We start from the raw sequence: 24975 nt of genomic DNA, 5'->3' as shown, positions 1-24975 counted from the left end.
GGTCCTTCTTGGTTGTGGCACCACATGTCTGGAACTCTCTTCCCAGAGACTAGCCTGACTCTGCTGCTGTCTTCCACTGGTAGTTAAAGACTTTTTTGTTTCATCTGGTGTTCCCGACCCTCAGTGATCCTGCCCTAAGTTTTAATTGTCATTGTTATGGTTTTAAATGTGAATTTCAGCTTTGGTTTTAATTGTTTGTATTATGTGTTTTCATTTGGTTTTAATGGTTTTTAGGACATGTTTTTATTATGTATGTTTTTAATCTGTTGGCTGCCTTGGTGGCCCTGATGAGGGCAGAAAGGCATGGTATAAAATTAAAAAAAAATGTATCTCTGACCTATGTGATTAGCTTTACCTCCATGGAGTCACTTGTAAATGAGAAATCTGTTATTGTTCTTCTGTGATTTTTCCCAGTTAACAGTAGTCATGCAATAGCCTTACTCAGGTCTTGATAGCCCAGCAAGCCCAATCTCTTCAGATTTTGGAAGCTAAGCAGGTTCAGCCTTGGATAGTGACTGGATGGGAGACCTCCGACAAAGACAAGAGTTGCATAAGGAACTGTTAGCCTCTTGCCTTGAAAGCCCAAGCAAGGGTTGCCATAAGTCAGCTATGACTTGACGGCCCTTTCCACCACCATACAGCAGTCTCAAATCAGACTGGTGCTGGTAGAGGGGAAAGCTAACCCTTTCTACCCATGAATATTTTCTGGTAGAAATAACCCCATAAAGCAGTTGTGTGTCTTGTAGGGAAAACATACAGGAACAGTGAATTGAATCCTATGTAACACAAATTCCATAGTGCTCATGGAATGCCAGCTTCTCGCCTCCCCCTTCCTGCTGCAACTTGCTGTGCCCACCCCAAACCCTACTTCTGGGTAGTCATTCAAATGCAGCCACGTGACCTGCCCCATCGTCGGGCCAAGACTTGCACGGAGCCACTCTATCCACAACTTAATAATCATCCTGTTCATCTTTATGAATCGGTTTAATTTGCCTTCTGTCATAGTGGATGAAGTTAAATCTCTCCCTAGCATAACCTGTGAAACTACGTTCTTCTAAACTGCATTTTACTCTTCTAGGGCTTGCAGCAGATCTGGTTTAAGCCTAAACATTCATATGACGCTGCAATATAAGTTTATTTTCAACCGAGTAAGAAAAGATGAATAAATAAGGAGTTTAAACAAGTTTTAATGGCTTGTGTTTTTATTTTTTAAAATTGTAAGCCGCCTTGAGCAGGACTCTGAATAGAAATATTCGAGATAAAAAATAAATAGAAATAAATATCACAATCTGATATTTGGGCTGAAAACTGTTCCCAGCAGCAAGCTGAAACGTGCTTAACTCGAGCCTGCATACTGTGGATTCCTGATTTTCTGTCAAAAGCAAACTGCATTGGAGCTCCTTCCAAACATGCTTGGAGCATGTTTTAAAGGGTTTCCCATATGTCTTACTTCACCAGTGCACAATTCTTGAGCAAAAAGACATAGTGATGCTTGGCTTAATAACCATTGTTTTCTTTTTCTTTTGCTGGAAAGATGCTGCAAACATTCTGTGAAGGGATTTTTTTTGGGTGGGGGGAGCCCTCTTCTAAAGTCCATGGATAAGCATTCATTCAAGCAAGACATGCACACAGGAGGTAAATGTGCCTCAGAGGCAAATTCTTTCTGCTTCATTGCTGAGATTTAGCTGTGGGCCAGTGTAAACTCATAACAAGTGAGAGAGTTTGTGGCAACTGTAAATTTTGTTGTTGCTTTCATTCCATACTTAACATTTCAGCCTTGGAAGTGTTACTTCCCAGAAATGTTTTTAATCCGTAACAAGAGTATGGCTCCAGCATTTGAGGTGTTTGTATTATAGTGAGTCCTGACTGACCTGTCACTCAAGCTTGTACGGTGCCATGTATTCTGGGAAATGTAATTCTGAAGAGATGTTTGAATTAACCTTCTTGATCTTTTATTTTGTAAACAATTAGTGCTAAGATATATAAGATTTTTAATGTAACTGGACTTTATGCATATGAGCTAGAGAGATGAAATGCATCTGAGCTTTATTTGGAAAAAATAAAACTCATATTTCTTTACAGATCACTGTTTGATGCTTTAATTGATTGTGGATATTGGCTGAAATGGAAAGTAGAGTACTTTGGCAAGCAGAGTACTTTGAAATAATTTCTCTTTCACATTCCTACAGATCATGTTTTAATTCAAAGCCAATCTCTGCCTGCTTATGGGAGCAGTGTAATGTTTGGCTTGGTTCACACATGCATAATCATTACTGGATGTCTTTGCAGGTATGAAAGGGGTGATCGCTGATCTCATACCACTGACAGCCTCTTTCACAGCACTTCAACTTCAGTGCTTTCAAATGGAAGTTTAAATTTTACCTAAAATTGCAATTATGAGAAATCAAGTGACATACTTTGAGACATGAATCAGGCCTCTGAGAACCTTGAAGAACTTTCCTGTATTCATATATATCAAGGCCAAATTAAGACAAACGTGCATTTCCCATTATTTCCTGACTGATGAAAATGAGTTCAATTAAAATGAACAGTGATTCTGCTCAACATTTAACATCTCTAAGTTATCAGCCTTATCAAGAGCCAACATTCCAGTATTCTGCACTGGTTGTAATAGAAAATTAGTGTCATAACATTGCTAAATCAACCTGGGTCGTCCCCCCCCCCCCCAGTACTTGGCATGGAGGATAACTCTGGTTTCTTTGATCTAATCAGAAGGAGAGAAGGAATGTACTGACCTGGAACTAAACACGTTGCTTGGCATTCTTCTAGAGTTAAAAAGTTGTTTTCATTGCCTTCACATCCACCGTAGTCAAATATTTCACACTGGCGGGTCAAAATGTCAAAGTGATATCGGGTGTGGAGGGCTTTGCAGGGACCAGCATCAGCTTTCATTGCACAGATGGAGAGCCCGAGTTTCAGCGGGGACAAAGCAGGGCCTGGAAGAGGGCATGCACAAGCAAAGCGAGGCATTATCACCTGAATATAATTCATCATTGTGGAAAGTAACTGGCCTGTCAGGTTATTATTTAAAGGATTAGAACTTGCTTTTCAACAGGGTGCAAAGCACAATGAAACAGAAACCTTGCAATACCAAAAAAAAGTTGTATCTGTAATCTGCATATTATGCACCAGAGAAATTTAAAGACTCAAGGCCTGAAAAAATGAACTGGTGTTTTTTAAATCCCCTGGGAAAAGATGCTTCCTCAAATGTCCTGGGCCAACTTCCTAAAGGTCCTCAAAGATACTTATCAGTTCCTTGACTTCCGCCCAGAAGCCAGTGGCAGTGATAAAAGCTTCCACCACCTCACTGACAAATTTTGGTTCAATTGCAGTATCCAAATACCTTCAAGGGTAGTCCCACACGGAGCTCATTATGGTAATCCAACTGGGAAGTTATAAAGACATGCACGACACTAATTGTAACATATGCCGCCAACGCGTACATTGCAACTTGCATTCTACCCCAAGTATTTATTTCTTGCGAGGAGTGGAATAAACATGCAGCAGCCTTGAATTCAGTTAAGAACCAATATCCTCCAGGGGGCAGCAGCATCCTAACAAACTAAACAAGAGGAAGTCAGGCGTAGATTTATGAAGAGTACCCTGAATGATGATATTCAAGTACACTTCAGCTCTTCCGCAAATCAAACTTTGCAACATGGCAGGTCATCACTGTTGTTATTAAGGATACAGTCCCCCCCCCCAACTGTTTTCATCTGGCCACCCAGCACACGAATCTGTTAAATGCCTAGTGGATTGTGCAATATGTGTGTGATTGTTTGGCAACCCCTGGTGGAGTTTTCATGGCAAGAAGACTAACAGAAGGGGTTTGACATTGCTTGCCTCTGCAAACCTGGTCTTCGGTGGAGGTTTCCCATCCAATTAATAACCAAGGCCAACCCTGCTTAGTGTCGCACACAGGGCTGGGCTCAGCAGGCAGGAGGCCCACTGGTACTGCAGGGCAGAACACAACAGGCAGGAAGTCAGTAGTCCAGGAGTCAGGTCAGGTGTCAGAGCCAATATGTCAGTCAGAGAGAGGAGCAGGCAGAAGAGTAGTCAGAAAGCAGGCTGGGGTCAAAATCCAATCCAACAGCAGGGCAGGGCACAAGGCAGGGCAAGAGCGTCCAGGCGTAGAGCTCTGGTAGCAGGGAGTGGCGAGCTGAGTTGCTTCCACGCTTGGTTTCCTCGGCGTCTTCCTTTTATGCTGTCCTAATGAGGAACAGCTGTTGCCTCTCTCTCTAACAATTCAGTTCGGTGTTGCGCCTGTAAACGGGCGCTCCTTCGCCTATCCAACAGAGCTGACTTATCTCTATGTTTCCTCCTTTCAGCTGGCCCCAGGTGCTCAGGTTTCGCTTTTGCCCTGTGGGAGTCTTTGTCTCTTACAGCCTCTGTGGAGGTTTCTGGCTGTTCCTCATCCCTGACAGTCTCTGCAGAAGCTCCAGGCTGTTCTTGCTGAATTCCTCCTGGAGCAGCAGCAGTGGTTTCTGACTGCTCTTCCTCTCCAATAGCTTCTGCAGGGGCTTCTGGCTCTAGAGAAGACCCTTCTGGCCCTTCCTGCTCATCTTCTGAGGAGGACTCTGAAGCAATAGGTAAGGTGGCCAGCCGGGGCTGGGGCTGACTCATGACACTTAGCTTCTGAGATCTGATGAGATCCGACTCACCAGGTCAAGGCATGAAGCCGGGTGGGGGTGGGGGGCAGAAACAAAAGCTGCTTACACACCTTTTCCTACGGCTCTTCTTATCTTTGTACACAAGAGATCTTTTTCCCGCTCTCAGAAATTAGCTGTTTTATTCTCAAAATAACATCCTGATGGAGGGCACAACTGGATTTCCTATTGCACTATTGCACAAACAGCACCATATTTCTGAAATAATAAGAGTGCAGTTATGTACCGCTCTTCTAAACAGATTGGTGCATCAATCAGAGCAGTGAGAGCCAGTTTGGTGTAATGGTTAAGAGTGGCAGGACTCTAATCAGGAGAACCGGATTTGATTCTTCACTCCTCCACTTGAAGCCGGCTGGGTGACTTGGGGTCAGTCACAGCTCTCTCAGCCCCACCCACCTCACAGAATGATTGTTGTGAAGATATTAATAGCACACTTTGTAAACCACAAGTGTTGCCAGTCCCTTGCTAGAGGTGGGGCAACCCCCATTCCCACCCTCCACTCCTCCGCTTACCTGGCCGGTAAGGGGGAGAACACGCCTCCCAGGGTGCACTCCTGGGCGGTGCAGCACACTCCTGTATGCCACAGGGGTCCAATTGGGACTGATTTGCTCCCCCCATGCTCCTAGGGCAGCACATGGCCTGCAAAATGACGTCACTTCCCGGAAGTGACATCATTGTGCAGGCCAGGCGCGCACACGCACCTCCAACCTCCTGTCTGGGGGGTTGGGGGACCTGACAACCCTATAAACCAATCTGAGTGGGTGTTAAATTGTCCTGAAGGGTGGTATATAAATTGAATGCTATTGTTATTATTGACTTTATTATTATAAAGTCAGTGTTGTTATTATCTCTACAATACAGCTGGGGAGCTGGGCTTGAGAGTAGTGGCTCACCCAAGGCCACCTGCTAAGCTCATGGCAGGAGTGGGATTCAACCTAGCAGAGTGACGATTTTTAGCCCAGCCACTTACTCACTATGCTATACTCTCTTATTTCCAAAGACATGAGTCTGATTCTATGACACCCACTATTAGCATGCCTTAAATACATACTACAGACTTTGTGTGATTTTAATTTTGCTATTTGCCAGAAACCGTCCCCATAAGCCACCCACAGCATTCAGTTCACAACCCAAGGCACAAAACAAGTTGTAGCATTTGCCTCTGTGGGTGCTATTGGAACCAGCATCCTAACTTCATCTTCTTGCTGCCAAAGTTCACACCAGCTGTTTTTTGTACATTGCGTGGACCTGCAGATGTTTCTTTTTCTCAATTCCATTGCACAATTGTTCCTTGGTTTCCCCCTGAAGTATCAAACACGTGTGAATATTGAGAAGGCACAAAAGGTCAAAAGGCACTTAGCTAATAAAAGCCCTCTAAGAGAGGGTTAAAATAATTCTTGGGAAGAAGACCCCTAAATGACAAGACTTTATTTTCTGTTGCTATTCCCTCTTTCTGCTGCTGTGTTAGCACCACTTTTTCCTAGGTAGGTCTTGCTGTTCCTGGAAATAGTCATATGAAAGGTCTTAGCAAATTGGAATGTCTGGAGTGAAAGGTGTTACCTATCAACTAGGATTTCCAACTTCCAGGTGCTGGCAGGAGATCTCCTGGAATTAAAATTGATCTCCAGGCCACAGAGATCAGTTGAAACGGCAGTGGACTCTATGGCATTAGACCCCACTGAGGTCCCTCCCCTCCTTGAACCCCACCTTCTCCAGGTTCCTTCCCCAAAATCTCCAGGAATGTCCCAACTTGGAGCTGGCAACCCTATTCCCAACACTTGGTCATGGGGTCACTAAAGGAAAACAAAGGCAGAGAAGAATGAGGTCACCTCTGCACAAGCAAATGCCTATTTTCTCTTTAAGAGCAACCCCTGGAAAAATGCTGAAAGGTGGACACACCACCAAAGGGGAGGGGACTAGGGGGAGACAACCCAGATGTTCTGATCACCCTAGGGGCCCAAGGAGCTTAGAAGTAATATCATTCTTTTTACAGGTTAATTGCTTTGAGTCTGGAAGGTGTGAGAAGGGGCATCTGACGAAGAGAACTTGATTCTCGAAAGCTTATGCTACAATAAAATTGGTTAGTCTTAAAGGTGCTACTGGACTCTTTTTGATTTTAGAACATTGAGCGACACTCTAAGAACCTCCCCAACATCTATGGTAAATTACCATAGAGATTGGAGGAATTCCTAGAGTGTTGCTCAATACAGTGACAATGATGTTGTTCCCTCCCCTGCTGCTCCATCAAGTCAGTGCAGGGGACAAGGTCCATCAGCTTGAGGTTATCTGCTTGTACCTGCTAAGTGTCAACCCTAAGCAGAAGGAACCTTTTCCTGGGGGCCTGTGGAGTCAGCCCTGAAAGAGGCTTGCTGATTCCAAAAATGCTCAAGAAATATTCTTCTCTCTTCTTGCCTGGGGTAAGATGCTCTTGTAAGCATATGGGTAATGCCTGCTGAAATCTCAAAATCCTGGGCAGAATTTGTGGGAGTCCAGAGGCAGACATACATCTACAGCCCCTTGCCTCTAGCCAATTTATGACTAGCAGAACCAGAAGAAGTTCTACAAAATAAGCAAATAGATGCAAATTTGCTCGATCTGCACAATTTCTATATGGGTTTTTTCTTGGATAACAGTTTCTTTAAAATTGCACACAACCAAACTATAGTGTCTCCAGGGTCATTCTGTCACCTCTCTCTGTTCTGTCTGGAATCGGGGATGGGAAAGCTGACACGAGATTTTCCCAAGATGTTGAAGGCCTTAAAGGCCATTTCCCATGTTTTAGGACAAGTTGCATATTTAGCAGGTGCCCCATTCTACTCTGTTGCAAATAGACTTCAGCAGCTTACTGCAGGAATGACAATCCTGACCCTTCACAATATATTTTCTTTTTAAGTATAATTCAGCGATGAAAGCAAATTAGAACATTTCCTTACGTTCCCCTATTATTGGAGAGAAGTCTGTGGCTGGAACACAAGTCAAGTCAACCTTATTTGCTTTAAAAAATTAGGCATTGTAGCCCTGATGAAAATGTACAAAAATCAGCTAATAAAAAAGAGATTTAAGTGTATCATAAAAGCATAACTGCCACAGAAAGCAGCATACTTGCTCCTCTATCTCTCCCTCAATGTCTAGAGGAATAAAAAATATCTGAAAGTGATATGGTCACATTGCAAATTTCTGTACCCTTCCATCTCTTTCCTCAATATGGCAACAGTTTAATTCTGCATTTAAACTGGTGTAGTGATTACAATGTATGATTAGAATTTGGGAAATCTAAGTTCGAATCTCCTCTCTACCATGGAAGCTTGCTGGGTGACCTTGTCCAAGTCACAGACTCTCAGCCTAACCTGCCTCACAGGATTGTTGTGAGGATAAAACGGAGGAGAAGAGAATGGGTCCACACTGAGTATAAATGAAGTCCTACTTTTTAATTAAATGCTAAATGCACATTCAGTTATGTGTGTAGGTTTTAAACAAGAACAGTTCGGAAATTCTTTCTCTGGAACACTACTTCAGCTAAATTCAATGACAATCTTCTTTATTTACATGCTGCTTTCCCTAGTTTTCCAAACAGTGAACAGCCAGACATACAGGGCTCTTTTCAAACTTTTTTTGCTGGTGAACATTATCAAGGCTAAACAGCTTGTCTTGAAGGGAACAAAAAAGGTTTCTTCTTTGTCCCCTGACTCAGTTTGATGTGACAACTTGTCAACCCCCACACTGTTCAAAGCTTTTCCTGCTAGGCTATCTAATCTTGAGTTGCACTAACTCTTCGTGGACTTTCCCATTTACAAGAAAGAAGAATGTTAAGTGCTGTGACGCAAGGCCTTCAGGAAACTTGGATGGCAGGATAACAGCCAAAGAAGATACCTGTTCCTTCGAGATTCTCTCCCTAACCAGCAGGATAATGTGTGCACAGAAAAGAAGCACGCAGGGTTTACCTGCAGGCTGTATTGGCACCGAGGGCAAGGAAGAGGTGAAGATGTGGCTGATTCGGTAGAGGTGGAGAGTCGACATCCGTTTCCTGGCCAGCAATGTGGTCAGTGCCATTCTACAGGATTCATCAGCAGGAGCAGATGCTTTTCCCCACCCACCTGCCGCTCTCTCAGGGCAGCATGGGGGGTTGTCACAACTTTATGGGTTTGGTGATTTTGAGGCATTGGGCTGGATCCTAAAATAGGGTGAGCGGGGCAGGGGCCAGCTCACCCCGATGGATGGGAGGCAAGCGCTGCCTGGCATGGCTGGCGGTGGAACAACACTTGCTGTGGTAGACCAGCAGAGTGGGCTGGTGAGTTATGCATCGGACAGCACGGGGGCCTGCCGATGCCAACGGGGATCTGTTGCCCATATGCCTGGCCAATGCTCCATCTGGCTGTAATCAATAAAGTTGTGGCCATTCCAACCAAGAGATGGTGTCTGTGTGTTTTTGCCGGAACCCTCAAACTGCACATAGCACATAGGTGACAACAGGTTTTACTTTATACAGATTATTTGGCTAGTCATTTTATCCTTAGTAAAACTAAGGAGAACTTCTTTCTTTCATTTTTTCTATAATTCTTTTCTTCTTTCTTTTCTTATCAAATTTTGTTGGCTCCACATTGGCAACTTTCTGGAATTTAGCATTACAAATTATTTGCACGATTACTGGATAAGAGATATAGCCAGGACTGAAAGCTACAAAATGGAAACAAATATTGAGGGACGAGCAATTGTGTCACCCAGTTGTGTATGACTGTAATGATAATCTATATACAAGAGATGATTTTGAATTTCTTACCTGCAATATAGTGACTTCACTTCTCCTCTGAGTGAACCATGGTTTTTTTTTTGCCATCTCAAATTGCGACACGGTTACCCCATGGTGAACGAATAAATACCATACTTGTTGCAAATAAAATCCCAACTCTATGTCTATGCAATACAAATGAATCTATGAAACCAAAAGTGAAAAGTAGAGAACTCTTGGTATAAATATAAAAAAGATAAAAAGAAATTAAATTAGGAACATCTGACCATGAAGTTCCAAATGAGATATGGAATTATACTTTTTCATTTCCATGTGTCTGTTTTTAAAATAAAATGTTATAAAGATGGTTGATCAGTGGTATCTCACCCCCCCAAAACTGCAAAGATTTATAAATGATTTATTGTTCAATTTTGGTACTGTAGTCATCCAAAAGCGGATACTGGGTTATAATAGCTGAGAAGCATATAACAGCTTTGGGCTTGGGCTTTCCTTTAACTCTGAAAACCCGGTTGCTCAACTGCATTCCAATGACCCCGTCACATTATCTTATGAAACTTTAATTAGAGCTGCATGCATAGTTTTTGCTAGATTCTGGAAGCAAGGCAATCCCCCTGAGATATATTTATGGCTTGAGAGGATTAAGGAATTATTTTGGACGGTGAATGGTCCTTCAGAAAGGCAGAGGTTTAAAAAGCCCTGGAAGCAGACATCATCGATCAACCATTTAGAGTTCAAACCTCTTGGGAATCCTGACAGTGTATTGATATTGGCAGTGTATTGATGCAGGTAGGGCACTGCAATTGTTATTTACTTTTCTCTTTATGTAATTTGTAAATACTTGCTATTTAATTAAAAAAAATTAGGAACATCTGCTCATCCATGTTACATACTATTAATAACAATGAGGGTGACAAATACCATGGCAACTTGAGGTTTCTACCATCGGTATTGGACCTGTTGAATTTTAAATAAAGATGGCTGCAGAAAAATAGCCACTCTCTGTTAAAAGTATGTCGTTTCCATGTGTCGCAAAGCTCACGCAACCAGGGTGTCTTCTTGGTGTGATTTCTGACATCATCATGCCACGAAAACAGGATCATGGCACGATGACATCAGAAATCGTGCCAGGAAGATACCCTCATTGCGTGAGTTTAGCACTATGTTGGGACATGTGGAAACAGCCATAGTAATCCTCTGGCCGGGCTGCAGAATGCATGACAACCTCAGCTACCACTGAATTCCCAATGAGACTGTGCAAGGTAAAAAAGGCACAGGCAGCTTCCTCCCTGGTACACTCCACCTTTGATCTGTTTCTGGATTGCGATCACTGCATCAGTATTCTGTACGGTTGCCAGCTCCTGGTTGGGAAATTCCTGGAGATTTAGGGATGAAGACTGGAGAGGGCAGAGAAGGAGAGGGAACTCAGACAGGTATAAATGCCATAGATTCCACCCTCCAAAGCAGCCATTTGTAGTCTGTAGATCAGTTGTACTTCCAAGAGATCTCCATACCCCACCTGGAGATTGGCAACCATAGTATTTTGCTCTCTCTTCCCTCCCCCCCGGTCTCGTTCGGCCTCTGTCTCTTATTTTAATTAGCACATTTTACCTCACCCTACTTCTAAGGAGCTTAGAGGGGCTTCCATGGTTCTCTGCTTCTCTGCTTTATCCTCACAAACAACTCTGTGAGGTAACTCAGGCTCAGAGGGAATGGCTGGCCCAAGGCCACCCAGTGAGTGGGGAGTTCAACCTGGGTCCCCCAGATCCTAGACTGACGCTACAACCAATACACCACACTGGCTCTCATGGCAGAATGGGGATTTGAACATGGTTCAGCTTTGTGACATTAAAAATAAAGACTGACTCATGGGCAAATAAAAGGGCATGGCAATATCCCCACACCATCATCCTTTCCCTTTTGGGTTTGTATGACTCATTTGGATGACTCATTCTTGTACATACTTGGGCAAGGGTCTTTTAATAGCTTTTCCCCTAAAGTCCTACTTCTGCTCCAAGCACTGTGGGCTCCTAGTGATTGCATTTTTTTCCTCACAGAGGTGCAATACTGTAAAAGAAAGGGGTTCAAAACTGGAACTCTGGCAATGAGAGTTAGGCAATTTGCTCTATGTGCCGACATGCATAGCATTTCAGTGCTTGTTCTACTGGAAAGCAGGGCTACTGCTACAGATGGCCAAAGGGTAGTATTGCAGCTAATCTCTGCGCAGCAGAAGAAAGGTGACACAACGGGCCTATAGAGGACAAGGTAATAACAACAACAACAACAACATTTGATTTATATACTGCCCTTCAGGACAGGTATGGAGAGCTCCTTCTTTGGAGGTTTCTAAGAAGAGGCTAAATGGCCACCTGACAGAACTGATGATTCTATGACTCAATACGTACTTAGGGAGATTGAGAGAGAGTGGACTTTTTTATGGTCTTTTTTATATGCCCAGGATAATGTCAATCACCACCTTGGAGTCAGGAAAGAATTTTCCTCCAGGCCAGATTGGCCAGGGACTCTCTGGGCATAAAGCAGGGGTCACTGAAGGAGGGAGATAGCTGTGAATTTCATGCATAGTGCAGGGGGTTGGACTAGATGACCCTTGGGATCCCTACCAGCTGTATGTTACTATGGGCACTTTCACAACACTGAATAATGCACTTTCTATCCACTTTCAATGCACTTTGGTAATCGTTTGCAAGTGGATTTTGCTGTTTCTAAAAAGTAAAATCCAGTTTCAAAGTGTACTGAAAGTGGATTGAAAGTGCATTATCCAGCATGTGTGAAAGCACCCTGTTTCTAACTATTACTACTGTAGCCTCGGATTAAACAAGCCTGTGGTTAGGCTCTCTAGCATCATAACCATTGCCTTTTAACTTATTTTTTCTCTTTTTTATTTAGTTAAAAAAATCTTATAGAGTATTTAGAGTTTTCTCTCAGCTTATACTGCTGGCACAAGTTTGGTGATGGAGGTGCAATAAAAAACTTCCTGTGTCATGTTGCCCTATGGGTAGTTCCCACACCTGCCACGGCAGAGAGCTGCTTGTGAAAGCAGCACACACACACAAACTTGGAAAGAAGAGAGTGTAATGATTCCAAGTAAATGTGTGCATGTCTTTAAATGCTTGGTCTGAGCTAGGTGAAGATTGGGGGTGAGAGAGGGAAGAGTGAGTGATGTGACTGGTTGATGACTGAGAGTGTGGGCGGAGTGAATGCAGTTTGAGACTGACAGTGCAGGGAGAAAGGTTTCAGTCAGAAGAAAGCAGGCTGGCTGTGTGCTGCCTGAATATGTTGAAGTGTTTTATGAGAGAAATATAACCTGTGTGGAACCTGAACTGAGGATGTTTGTGAAAGGACACTCAGTCAGGGAAAGGGAGGCCAGCTGTGTGCTGCCTGAGCATGTGGAAGTGTTTATGAGAGAAACATGACCTGTGTGGAACCTGAACTGAGGATGTTTGTGAAAGGACACTCAGTCAGGGAAAGGGAGGCCAGCTGTGTGCTGCCTGAGCATGTGGAAGTGTTTATGAGAGAAACATGACCTGTGTGGAACCTGAACTGAGGATGTTTGTGAAAGGACACTCAGTCAGGGAAAGAGAGGGCAGCTGTGTGCTGCCTGAGCATGTGGAAGTGTTTATGAGAGAAGTATGACCTGTGTGGAACCTGAACTGAGCATGTTTGTGAAAGGACACTCAGTCAGGGAAAGAGAGGCCAGCTGTGTGCTGCCTGAGCATGTGGAAGTGTTTATGAGAGAAGTATGACCTGTGTGGAACCTGAACTCAGCATGTTTGTGAAAGGACACTCAGTCAGGGAAAGAGAGGCCAGCTGTGTGCTGCCTGAGCATGTGGAAGTGTTTATGAGAGAAATATGACCTGTGTGGAACCTGAACTGAGGATGTTTGTGAAAGGACACTCAGTCAGGGAAAGAGGGGCCAGCTGTGTGCTGCCTGAGCATGTGGAAGTGTTTATGAGAGAAACATGACCTGTGTGGAACCTGAACAGCATGTTTGTGAAAGGACACTCAGTCAGGAAAAGAGAGGCCAGCTGTGTGCTGCCTGAGCATGTGGAAGTGTTTATGAGAGAAACATGACCTGTGTGGAACCTGAACTGAGCATGTTTGTGAAAGGACACTCAGTCAGGGAAAGAGGGGCCAGCTGTGTGCTGCCTGAGCATGTGGAAGTGTTTATGAGAGAAGTATGACCTGTGTGGAACCTGAACTGAGCATGTTTGTGAGAGGACACTCAGTCAGGGAAAGAGGGGCCAGCTGTGTGCTGCCTGAGCATGTGGAAGTGTTTATGAGAGAAATATGACCTCTGCTTTATCCTCACAAACAACTCTGTGAGGTAACTCAGGCTCAGAGGGAATGGCTGGCCCAAGGCCACCCAGTGAGTGGGGAGTTCAACCTGGGTCCCCCAGATCCTAGACTGACGCTACAACCAATACACCACACTGGCTCTCATGGCAGAATGGGGATTTGAACATGGTTCAGCTTTGTGACATTAAAAATAAAGACTGACTCATGGGCAAATAAAAGGGCATGGCAATATCCCCACACCATCATCCTTTCCCTTTTGGGTTTGTATGACTCATTTGGATGACTCATTCTTGTACATACTTGGGCAAGGGTCTTTTAATAGCTTTTCCCCTAAAGTCCTACTTCTGCTCCAAGCACTGTGGGCTCCTAGTGATTGCATTTTTTTCCTCACAGAGGTGCAATACTGTAAAAGAAAGGGGTTCAAAACTGGAACTCTGGCAATGAGAGCTAGGCAATTTGCTCTATGTGCCGACATGCATAGCATTTCAGTGCTTGTTCTACTGGAAAGCAGGGCTACTGCTACAGATGGCCAAAGGGTAGTATTGCAGCTAATCTCTGCGCAGCAGAAGAAAGGTGACACAACGGGCCTATAGAGGACAAGGTAATAACAACAACAACAACAACATTTGATTTATATACTGCCCTTCAGGACAGGTATGGAGAGCTCCTTCTTTGGAGGTTTCTAAGAAGAGGCTAAATGGCCACCTGACAGAACTGATGATTCTATGACTCAATACGTACTTAGGGAGATTGAGAGAGAGTGGACTTTTTTATGGTCTTTTTTATATGCCCAGGATAATGTCAATCACCACCTTGGAGTCAGGAAAGAATTTTCCTCCAGGCCAGATTGGCCAGGGACTCTCTGGGCATAAAGCAGGGGTCACTGAAGGAGGGAGATAGCTGTGAATTTCATGCATAGTGCAGGGGGTTGGACTAGATGACCCTTGGGATCCCTACCAGCTGTATGTTACTATGGGCACTTTCACAACACTGAATAATGCACTTTCTATCCACTTTCAATGCACTTTGGTAATCGTTTGCAAGTGGATTTTGCTGTTTCTAAAAAGTAAAATCCAGTTTCAAAGTGTACTGAAAGTGGATTGAAAGTGCATTATCCAGCATGTGTGAAAGCACCCTGTTTCTAACTATTACTACTGTAGCCTCGGATTAAACAAGCCTGTGGTTAGGCTCTCTAGCATCATAACCATTGCCTTTTAACTTATTTTTTCTCTTTTTTATTTAGTTAAAAAAATCTTATAGAGTATTTAGAGTTTTCTCTCAGCTTATACTGCTGGCACAAGTTTGGTGATGGAGGTGCAATAAAAAACTTCCTGTGTCATGTTGCCCTATGGGTAGTTCCCACACCTGCCACGGCAGAGAGCTGCTTGTGAAAGCAGCACACACACACAAACTTGGAAAGAAGAGAGTGTAATGATTCCAAGTAAATGTGTGCATGTCTTTAAATGCTTGGTCTGAGCTAGGTGAAGATTGGGGGTGAGAGAGGGAAGAGTGAGTGATGTGACTGGTTGATGACTGAGAGTGTGGGCGGAGTGAATGCAGTTTGAGACTGACAGTGCAGGGAGAAAGGTTTCAGGCAGAAGAAAGCAGGCTGGCTGTGTGCTGCCTGAATATGTTGAAGTGTTTTATGAGAGAAATATAACCTGTGTGGAACCTGAACTGAGGATGTTTGTGAAAGGACACTCAGTCAGGGAAAGGGAGGCCAGCTGTGTGCTGCCTGAGCATGTGGAAGTGTTTATGAGAGAAACATGACCTGTGTGGAACCTGAACTGAGGATGTTTGTGAAAGGACACTCAGTCAGGGAAAGGGAGGCCAGCTGTGTGCTGCCTGAGCATGTGGAAGTGTTTATGAGAGAAACATGACCTGTGTGGAACCTGAACTGAGGATGTTTGTGAAAGGACACTCAGTCAGGGAAAGAGAGGCCAGCTGTGTGCTGCCTGAGCATGTGGAAGTGTTTATGAGAGAAGTATGACCTGTGTGGAACCTGAACTCAGCATGTTTGTGAAAGGACACTCAGTCAGGGAAAGAGAGGCCAGCTGTGTGCTGCCTGAGCATGTGGAAGTGTTTATGAGAGAAATATGACCTGTGTGGAACCTGAACTGAGGATGTTTGTGAAAGGACACTCAGTCAGGGAAAGGGAGGCCAGCTGTGTGCTGCCTGAGCATGTGGAAGTGTTTATGAGAGAAACATGACCTGTGTGGAACCTGAACTGAGGATGTTTGTGAAAGGACACTCAGTCAGGGAAAGAGGGGCCAGCTGTGTGCTGCCTGAGCATGTGGAAGTGTTTATGAGAGAAACATGACCTGTGTGGAACCTGAACAGCATGTTTGTGAAAGGACACTCAGTCAGGAAAAGAGAGGCCAGCTGTGTGCTGCCTGAGCATGTGGAAGTGTTTATGAGAGAAACATGACCTGTGTGGAACCTGAACTGAGCATGTTTGTGAAAGGACACTCAGTCAGGGAAAGAGGGGCCAGCTGTGTGCTGCCTGAGCATGTGGAAGTGTTTATGAGAGAAGAATGACCTGTGTGGAACCTGAACTGAGCATGTTTGTGAGAGGACACTCAGTCAGGGAAAGAGGGGCCAGCTGTGTGCTGCCTGAGCATGTGGAAGTGTTTATGAGAGAAATATGACCTGTGTGGAACCTGAACTCAGCATGTTTGTGAAAGGACACTCAGTCAGGGAAAGAGGGGCCAGCTGTGTGCTGCCTGAGCATGTGGAAGTGTTTATGAGAGAAACATGACCTGTGTGGAACCTGAACTGAGCATGTTTGTGAAAGGACACTCAGTCAGGGAAAGAGGGGCCAGCTGTGTGCTGCCTGAGCATGTGGAAGTGTTTATGAGAGAAGTATGACCTGTGTGGAACCTGAACTGAGCATGTTTGTGAGAGGACACTCAGTCAGGGAAAGAGGGGCCAGCTGTGTGCTGCCTGAGCATGTGGAAGTGTTTATGAGAGAAATATGACCTGTGTGGAACCTGAACTCAGCATGTTTGTGAAAGGACACTCAGTCAGGGAAAGAGAGGCCAGCTGTGTGCTGCCTGAGCATGTGGAAGTGTTTATGAGAGAAATATGACCTGTGTGGAACCTGACCTGGGCATGTTTGTGAAAGGACACTCAGTCAGGGAAAGAGAGGCCAGCTGTGTGCTGCCTGAGCATGTGGAAGTGTTTATGAGAGAAATATGACCTGCGTGGAACCTGACCTGGGCATGTTTGTGAAAGGACACTCAGTCAGGAAAAGAGAGGCCAGCTGTGTGCTGCCTGAGCATGTGGAAGTGTTTATGAGAGAAACATGACCTGTGTGGAACCTGAACTGAGGATGTTTGTGAAAGGACACTCAGTCAGGGAAAGAGAGGCCAGCTGTGTGCTGCCTGAGCATGTGGAAGTGTTTATGAGAGAAGTATGACCTGTGTGGAACCTGAACTGAGCATGTTTGTGAGAGGACACTCAGTCAGGGAAAGAGGGGCCAGCTGTGTGCTGCCTGAGCATGTGGAAGTGTTTATGAGTGAAATATGACCTGTGTGGAACCTGAACTCAGCATGTTTGTGAAAGGACACTCAGTCAGGGAAAGAGGGGCCAGCTGTGTGCTGCCTGAGCATGTGGAAGTGTTTATGAGAGAAACATGACCTGTGTGGAACCTGAACTGAGCATGTTTGTGAAAGGACACTCAGTCAGGGAAAGAGGGGCCAGCTGTGTGCTGCCTGAGCATGTGGAAGTGTTTATGAGAGAAGTATGACCTGTGTGGAACCTGAACTGAGCATGTTTGTGAGAGGACACTCAGTCAGGGAAAGAGGGGCCAGCTGTGTGCTGCCTGAGCATGTGGAAGTGTTTATGAGAGAAATATGACCTGCGTGGAACCTGACCTGGGCATGTTTGTGAAAGGACACTCAGTCAGGGAAAGAGAGGCCAGCTGTGTGCTGCCTGAGCATGTGGAAGTGTTTATGAGAGAAATATGACCTGCGTGGAACCTGAACTGAGCATGTTTGTGAAAGGACACTCAGTCAGGGAAAGAGAGGCCAGCTGTGTGCTGCCTGAGCATGTGGAAGTGTTTATGAGAGAAGTATGACCTGTGTGGAACCTGAACTGAGGATGTTTGTGAAAGGACACTCAGTCAGGGAAAGAGGGGCCAGCTGTGTGCTGCCTGAGCATGTGGAAGTGTTTATGAGAGAAATATGACCTGTGTGGAACCTGAACTGAGCCTGTTTGTGAAAGGACACTCAGTCAGGGAAAGAGGGGCCAGCTGTGTGCTGCCTGAGCAGGTTTCATATTTCTGTGAATGAGAGAAAGAGAGGCTAGCTGTGTGCTGCCTATATTTGAAGTATTTGTGAGAGAACTATTGAGTCTAGTGAAGGAGGCTGTGTGTGAAGCGTTAGAAGAGATCTGTGTGAATGAGTTTATAGGAAGTAACTTTAAGAACTAAAAACTACTTTTATGAAACCAATACACTTCTTGAAAAATAAACATTTATTTTGTTTTGTTATATCCCAGTGTAGCTGTCCTTGCTATATCCCATTCATATCCTCAGGGCCACACAGAACCACGAAGGAGCCTGACGCTTAAACACATTACCAAAGGGGAAATTTGAATAAAATATTTTGGAATAATATATTCCTGGTGGCAGCAAACTACCCAGAGGGTGTAAGGGGGAGATTAAAAGAAAAATCTACCCCAAAGAAAGTACAGGTCATAACAAGTGGTGGCATAGCGGTGGGATCTCAAACATCCTGAGGAGAAAATATTTTAAGTGGGATATAATAGCCTGGGAGGAGGGAATATTCTGAGAGAAAGGCATTCTGAAGGGACAGAAAGCCAAAGAGAGAGAGTGTTCAGTTAAATCCTATGAGGAATATAGAACTGTTATAAAGGAAAGACACAGAAGAACTAGTAGGATCTATAAGAGAGAGCATAATCTGGTGAAGTTTAGTAAAATTGTAGCAGGAAATACAAGTAAAAGAGAGAGAAATGGCAGAGTTTATGGGGATGAAAAAGGAGGCTCTGATTCAGAAGTGCAGTGAGTTAAATTTACCTCATGAGGGGAAAAGTGTAGAAGAACTGAGAGTTATACTGATACAAAGCAGTGTGGAGCCAAGTAGAACTACAGAGGAGAGAAACCCTGAGGGAATGTATAATCCAAGTCCAGAATATTTAGAGTTTCTGAGGGAACAAAAACAGTTTGAGATGGAAAAGTGGAATGAAAAATGCCAAGAAGCATTTAACTCTCTAAAACAAGCACTCACTTCAAAGCCTATTTTAAGAGCACCAAACTACAAGAAAAGTTTTTACATCGCCACAGACACTTCACAGTTAGCATTAGGTGTAGTGTTACTGCAAGAGGATAATGATATAAAACACCCAGTGGCTTATCTAAGCAGGAAATTAACAGAGAGAAGAACTATTCCTCAGTGCAGAAAGAATGTCTAGGAATAGTGTGGGCTTTAAACAAGTAAAGAAGTTATATATGGGGACAACAATTCACGCTGTTAATGGACCATCATGCTTTGACATGGCTTCAATCAATGAAAAATACCAATACACAATTACAAAGGTGGTCTTGGTACATTCAGGAATTTAATATTAACATCCAGTATATCAAAGGCAAAGATAACATAGTAGCAGATGCCTTATCCAGATGTGAAGTCAGGCTGGAACAGAATATTGATAGAGAAACGACCAGAGGCAAACAACAACCTAGTAGAGAAGGCCAAAGCCGAGATGACCTCAGCCCAGCAATGGAACTTCCCAAAGAGGAAGATGACACCCCAGCAGAGGTGGAATGCAGGATAAAGAAACCCAAGACTTTAAACCAAAAACCACAGAAGAGTGAGAAGCGGACTTAACTGGAACTGCAGAGACAATAAAACACTCCCTAAGCCAGAGGAAGCTGCACACAACTCTTGTGGAAAAGAGACGTGTTCCGCTTAAAGGAGAAGGGGGGGGGGGATTGGTAATGATTCCAAGTAAATGGGTGCCTGTGTCTTTAAATGCTTGGTGAGATAGGTGAAGAGTGGGGGGGTGACAGAGAGGGATGAGTGAGCGATCTGATTGGTTGATAACTGAGAGTGAGGGCGAAGTGAATGCAGTTTGAGACTGACAGTGCAGAGAGAAAAGAGGGAGTCCGAAGAAGGCCGGCCGGCTGGGTGCTGCCTGAGTATGCTGAAGTATTTATGAGAGAAACATGACCTGTGTGGAACCTGAACTGAGGATGTTTGTGAAAGGACACTCAGTCAGGGAAAGAGAGGCTAGCTGTGTGCTGCCTGAGCAGGTTTAAGCATTTCTGTGAGAGAAATATTGAGTTAGACAAAGAGGCTAACTGTGTGAGAAGCCTTAGAAGAGATCTGTGTGAATGAGTTTAAATGAAGTAACTTTAAGAACTGAGAACTACGTTTATGAAACCGATATGCTTCTTGACTAAATAACAGTTTGTTTTGTTTTGTTATATCCCAGAGTAGCTGGTTATAGTTTCTCCAACACACATGCCCATCACTTCTCTGCAGATTTCACAGTGACACAGTCCCTCACTTTTCTTACTTCACAGTATAATACCCTGTATAGGTAGAACGCGTCTAGTGCTGTGTAGTTAATGCACGTGATTAACTCAGTTACCCTCAGCATGCATTGCTGGATTTCTGGGTGCGTGGAGTAATGCCACATTGCATGTTCCCCAAACTGGAGGGGAGAGCTATGGTAAGCCCCTGTGTAGGAATGGCACAGCATTTGCTGCTGTGGTAGGGTTTGAAATCCTCATGACCAGGGCTGGAAGGCAGATTCTTCCTTGCAATCAGAAGCAGCATTCCTGGCCTCTGTGTAAAATGGAAATAATGGGATAGCATGTCTCACACCCTTTCTGGGGATTCAACATTAGGCACTCCTTTCATCTTGCTCTGAGCATAAGTAAATAATCCTCGGCTTTCTCTCCCCCCACCTCCAAGTTTCCTTTGAGGATCAGTCTAATATATTTGTATAGGTAGATAGATAATTATAGAGATAGATAGGTATAGATATTCAGCTGCAGCACGCATTAAATTATTTGTTTTAAAAATGGGATATCGCTGCAGTGAAATGCTCTCAGGGGTCTGGAACAATTTGACGTTGTTCAATGGTAAGTTGCTGTAATGCAGCCCAACCTCTGCTCACGACCCGAGTTCGAGCCTGGCAGAAGCTGGGTTCATATAACCAGAGAGCAACAAAACAATGGCACTTCCCGTACTATAGCAGTGAAACTAAAGAGAACCCTCACGGGAAGAAACAACAATTACAAGCTAAATAAACAACTCTATTGTAAGTGCCCAAAGGGCCATACGTATTTTTTATATATATATAAACCAATCAGTAGAATGACCAATTACAAATTATACAATGATGCTTCCATGAACTTGAAATGACTATTATGATCTCCAATAGTAGTCCAGGAAAATACTAAGGTCCAAACGAAATGTGTCCTGTATCTTCTTTAAACCAAGTAGCATTCATGCACAGCTATGTCCACACATGGTAAGGAAATCCACGGCTGCACACCTGATCTGGGGCCGGCTAAAAAGCTCAGATTTCGTGCAAAATCTTCCTTAGGGGCGTGGCCAAGCACTGTGTGGTAGATCCTTGAACACTGTGACAATTATTCACTCCCGGACCTGAACAGCTGTATCTTCTTTAGCAGGGCGGCTGTATCTTCTAAAGCACCCGGGTTCGAGCCTGGCAGAAGCTGGGTTCATATAACCAGCTCAGGGTTAACTCAGCCTTCCATCCTTCTGAGGTTGGTAAAATGAGTGCCCGGTTTCCTGGGGGTAAAGTGTAGATGACTAGGGAAGGCAATGGCAAACCACCCCATAGCGAAATGTCTGCCAAGAGAATGTTGTGAATGCAATGTCCCCCCATGGGTCAGTGATGACTCAGTGTGCACAGGGGACTACCTTTACCAAATGCCAGTGGAGTACCGGATCATATCTACAATAATTTATCAGTTCCTTTAAACCAGTTCATTTACGTTGTTGTAGATTCTTCCCACCATTTGGATATTCATGTGCAGACTGTTATTTATTGTATTTATTAATAATCATTGATAAGCTAGGCACTGTTGCACTTGTAGCACTTTAAAAAGGTTTATAAAACTTTAAAATAATTAGACCGATTGTTGTGAACTCTGGGATTTTTTCTTGGCTTAGATCTTTTGTCCCTGGACTAGCTCTTTCTTTGGGTTGTTCTTCAGGACCAGCAGGGGGCTCCTCAGGGGCCCCAGATCAGAATGAGCCTCCTTGGACAATGGGCTAGAAAGTGTCACAGTGCCCGGCCCTGATTGAACAGGATGCAGGGGGCAGAGGCTGTGGGGCGACCAGTGGAGTCCCGTGGGGCGATTCTTCCATGGTCAGCTATCGTGGAATGGCGGTGATTCTCGCCTGGTGATGCCCGTCCAGCTGAGGTCTGGACGTGTGGCTGTAGGGCACTGAGGGGCTAGCTTGGTTTGGTTTTGCAGCTCTTGGAGTGTTGGTGGTGAGTCATTTTGTGGTCTTGTGGCAGATTGGGGCATTGGGCACAATCCGTTTGGGGGGGAACAGGGTCCTCAGGCTCAGTTTCCCTATTATGGGGATCCCCATAAGGGGTCTGGGGAGTGAGGAATGGCTGGTGCATGCCCAGTCGGGGGCTGTCAGTCCACTTCACTCCCAGGTGCCAGGGGATGATTCACGCAGGAGTGTACACCCACCTGGCATCTCACTGACTGTCATCCCATGGTTCCCTCCCTCAGTAGGGGTCTGAGGAGTCGTGTGGGTCATCGGCTTGGCAGGCGGGGCAGCCGTTACTCAGATCTGTGCTCTGTGGGCACCTTTGCTCCCTGAGCTGTAATCTCAATGAAGTTGTGGCCTCTTTACCTCCAGCACTGTGTCTGTGTGTTTCTTGTTGCTGTGCACCCTCCCTGCTCTCCTCCCCCACTTAGTACTCACCTGCAAATAGCAGCTCCCAGACTCATCTGGGGGCCTGAGTTGCGGGCAATGCGGGGGAGGAGAGTGGGGAAGCGGCATGGCGGCCGCCATGTTGGGGGGGCCAGGGAGTGTCCAGGTGCCAGGTGACTCCACCCAGGCACATCTGGCACAGGCTCCTGGTCTGAGAGCTGGCCTGCACCCTCAGCACTTGGCTGCATCCCACCCAGCCCTCCCTTTTGTCACAACTTTGGAGTGAGTAGGCTGCAGATTGGGGCATTGGGCACTGTGGCGAAATGGGGCTTTCCTCCCACTGGTAGACCCCGCTCTGCCTACCCCTCCCTTTTCGCCTCTGGCCAGGCACCTGAAGTGGCTGTCTCCCTTTCCTGTCTCCGGGTAGTTGCTGCCACCACTGTCCCTGTATGGGGTCCTGGTTAGGTGGGACAGCCTCCTAACCTCCCTCCTCTGCTAGTGGGCCCAAGCGGTTGGGGGACTATGTGGAACAGAAGAGCTTTCTTCCTTCATAAATTCCAAAATTCATTTATTTAACTTCTAACTATACACAGGCAAATATACAGCGAACGGAAGGTATAATCTTATTATATAATTGAGTAAGCGTGTTTCAGACAACTCACTTTATACCCTGGTCACCACAAGAGGGCACTGCCATGAAGGGAAGCCTAGGCAAGGCACCATGTCCCTCCAGAAAGAGTGCCATGGTGGGAAGCCCAGGCCGGAAGCAGGATGGGAGCAGGTGGAAATGCCCGCCTCCCGCCTTCACCCGGCTGGTATGAGGCAGGTGGCAATGCCCACTACCCAACTTAACCGAGCTGATATTAGGAGTGGAGCAGATGGCAATGCCCACCCCCTGCCTTCACCCAGTTGGTATTAGGAGCAGAGCAGGTGGCAATGCCTGCCACCCGCCTTCACCCAGCTGGTATGAGGGATGAAGCAAGTGATGATGCCCACCACCCAACTTAACCCAGCAGAGATATTAGTTGAGCAGGTGGCAATGCCCACCCCCTGCCTTCAACCAGCTGGTATTAGGAGCAGAGCAGTTGGCAATGCCTACCCCCTGCCTTAACCCAGTTGGTATTAGGAGCGGAGAAGGTGGCAATGCTCATCCCCTGCCTTCACCCAGTTGATATTAGGAGCAGAGCAGGTGGCAATGCCCATCACCCACTTTCACCCAGCTGGTATAAGGGATGAAGCAAGTGGCAATGCCCACCACCCAACTTAACCCAGCTGATATTAGGAGTTGAGCAGGTGGCAATGCCCACCCCCTGCCTTCATCCAGCTGGTATTGGGAACAGAGCAGTTGGCAATGCCCACCCCCCGCCTTAACCCAGCTGGTACTAGGAGTGGAGCAGCTGGCAATGGCCGGCCCTGCCTTAACAAGGTTGGTATTAGGAGCAGAGCAGTTGGCAATGCCCACCCCCCACCTTCACCCAGTTGATATTAGGAGCGGAGCAGGTAGCAATGCCCGCCGCCACCTTAATCGAGTTGGTATTAAGAGCAGATCAGGTGATAATGCCCGCCCCGCACCATCACCCAATTTGGATCAGGAGTGGAGCAGGTGGCAATGCTCATCTCACACCTTCACCTGGCTGGGATCAGGCGCAGAGCTGGAGGCAATGCCCTTCGTCCCTTCACCCAGCTGGAATAAGGAGCAGAGCAGGTGGCAATGCCCGCCCTCCTCAACCTACCGGAATAAGCCACTGAGCAGGCTGCAATGCCCACCATGTCTTCACACTGCTGGAGTCAGAAGCCAAGCATTTAGCTATGCCTGCCCCCCCTTCAACCTGCTGGGATCAGGAGCAGAGCAGGTAGTAAAGCCAGGATAAGGCATGGTGCAGGAGGCAATGCCTGTTCCTCCCTTCACCCAGCAGGTAGCAGGTGACAATGCCCACCCCCCTTCACCCAGCTGGGATCAGGCTCAGAGCAGGCAGCAATGCTTGGCCCCCTTCACCCAGACATAGTCAGCTGCAGAACTGGAGACAATGCCCTCCCCCTTTACATGGCATGTATCATGCATGGAGCAGGTAGCAAACGCACCACCCCTTCACATGGCCAAGGTCAGACAGATCAGGCGTGGAGCAGATGACAATGCCCACCCTCCTCCTTCACCAGCTGGAATTAGTGACAGAGGAGGAACAAATGCCTGACTGCCCACCCGCCCCTTTCTAGAGCCCGTTGTATTTTTTTTTACTCACAATGGGCTTTGTTGCTAGTAAAACATAAACAGAAAACTCTACTCTATCTCCCTCATGCCCAAATAGATGTTGTGTAGGGCAGGCCCGATCCT

At 45.6% G+C, this 24975-nt stretch overlaps 1 protein-coding gene across 2 annotated transcripts in view; it reads right to left on the bottom strand.

Moving 5' to 3' along the window:
• TFPI (tissue factor pathway inhibitor) overlaps positions 1-24975 on the bottom strand; it is a 74467-nt gene that overhangs the window by 32877 nt on the left and 16615 nt on the right. For both annotated transcript variants that reach the window (XM_054970153.1, XM_054970154.1), the window contains exon 3: positions 2757-2957. In XM_054970153.1, the coding sequence (XP_054826128.1) occupies positions 2757-2957 (201 nt within the window). The remainder of the gene's footprint in view (positions 1-2756; positions 2958-24975) is intronic.

This window comes from Eublepharis macularius, chromosome 2 (assembly GCF_028583425.1).
Source record: "Eublepharis macularius isolate TG4126 chromosome 2, MPM_Emac_v1.0, whole genome shotgun sequence".
NCBI lineage: Eukaryota > Metazoa > Chordata > Lepidosauria > Squamata > Eublepharidae > Eublepharis > Eublepharis macularius.
Note: the sequence above shows the minus strand (reverse complement) of the source record. Positions and strands in the feature narration are given on the sequence as shown.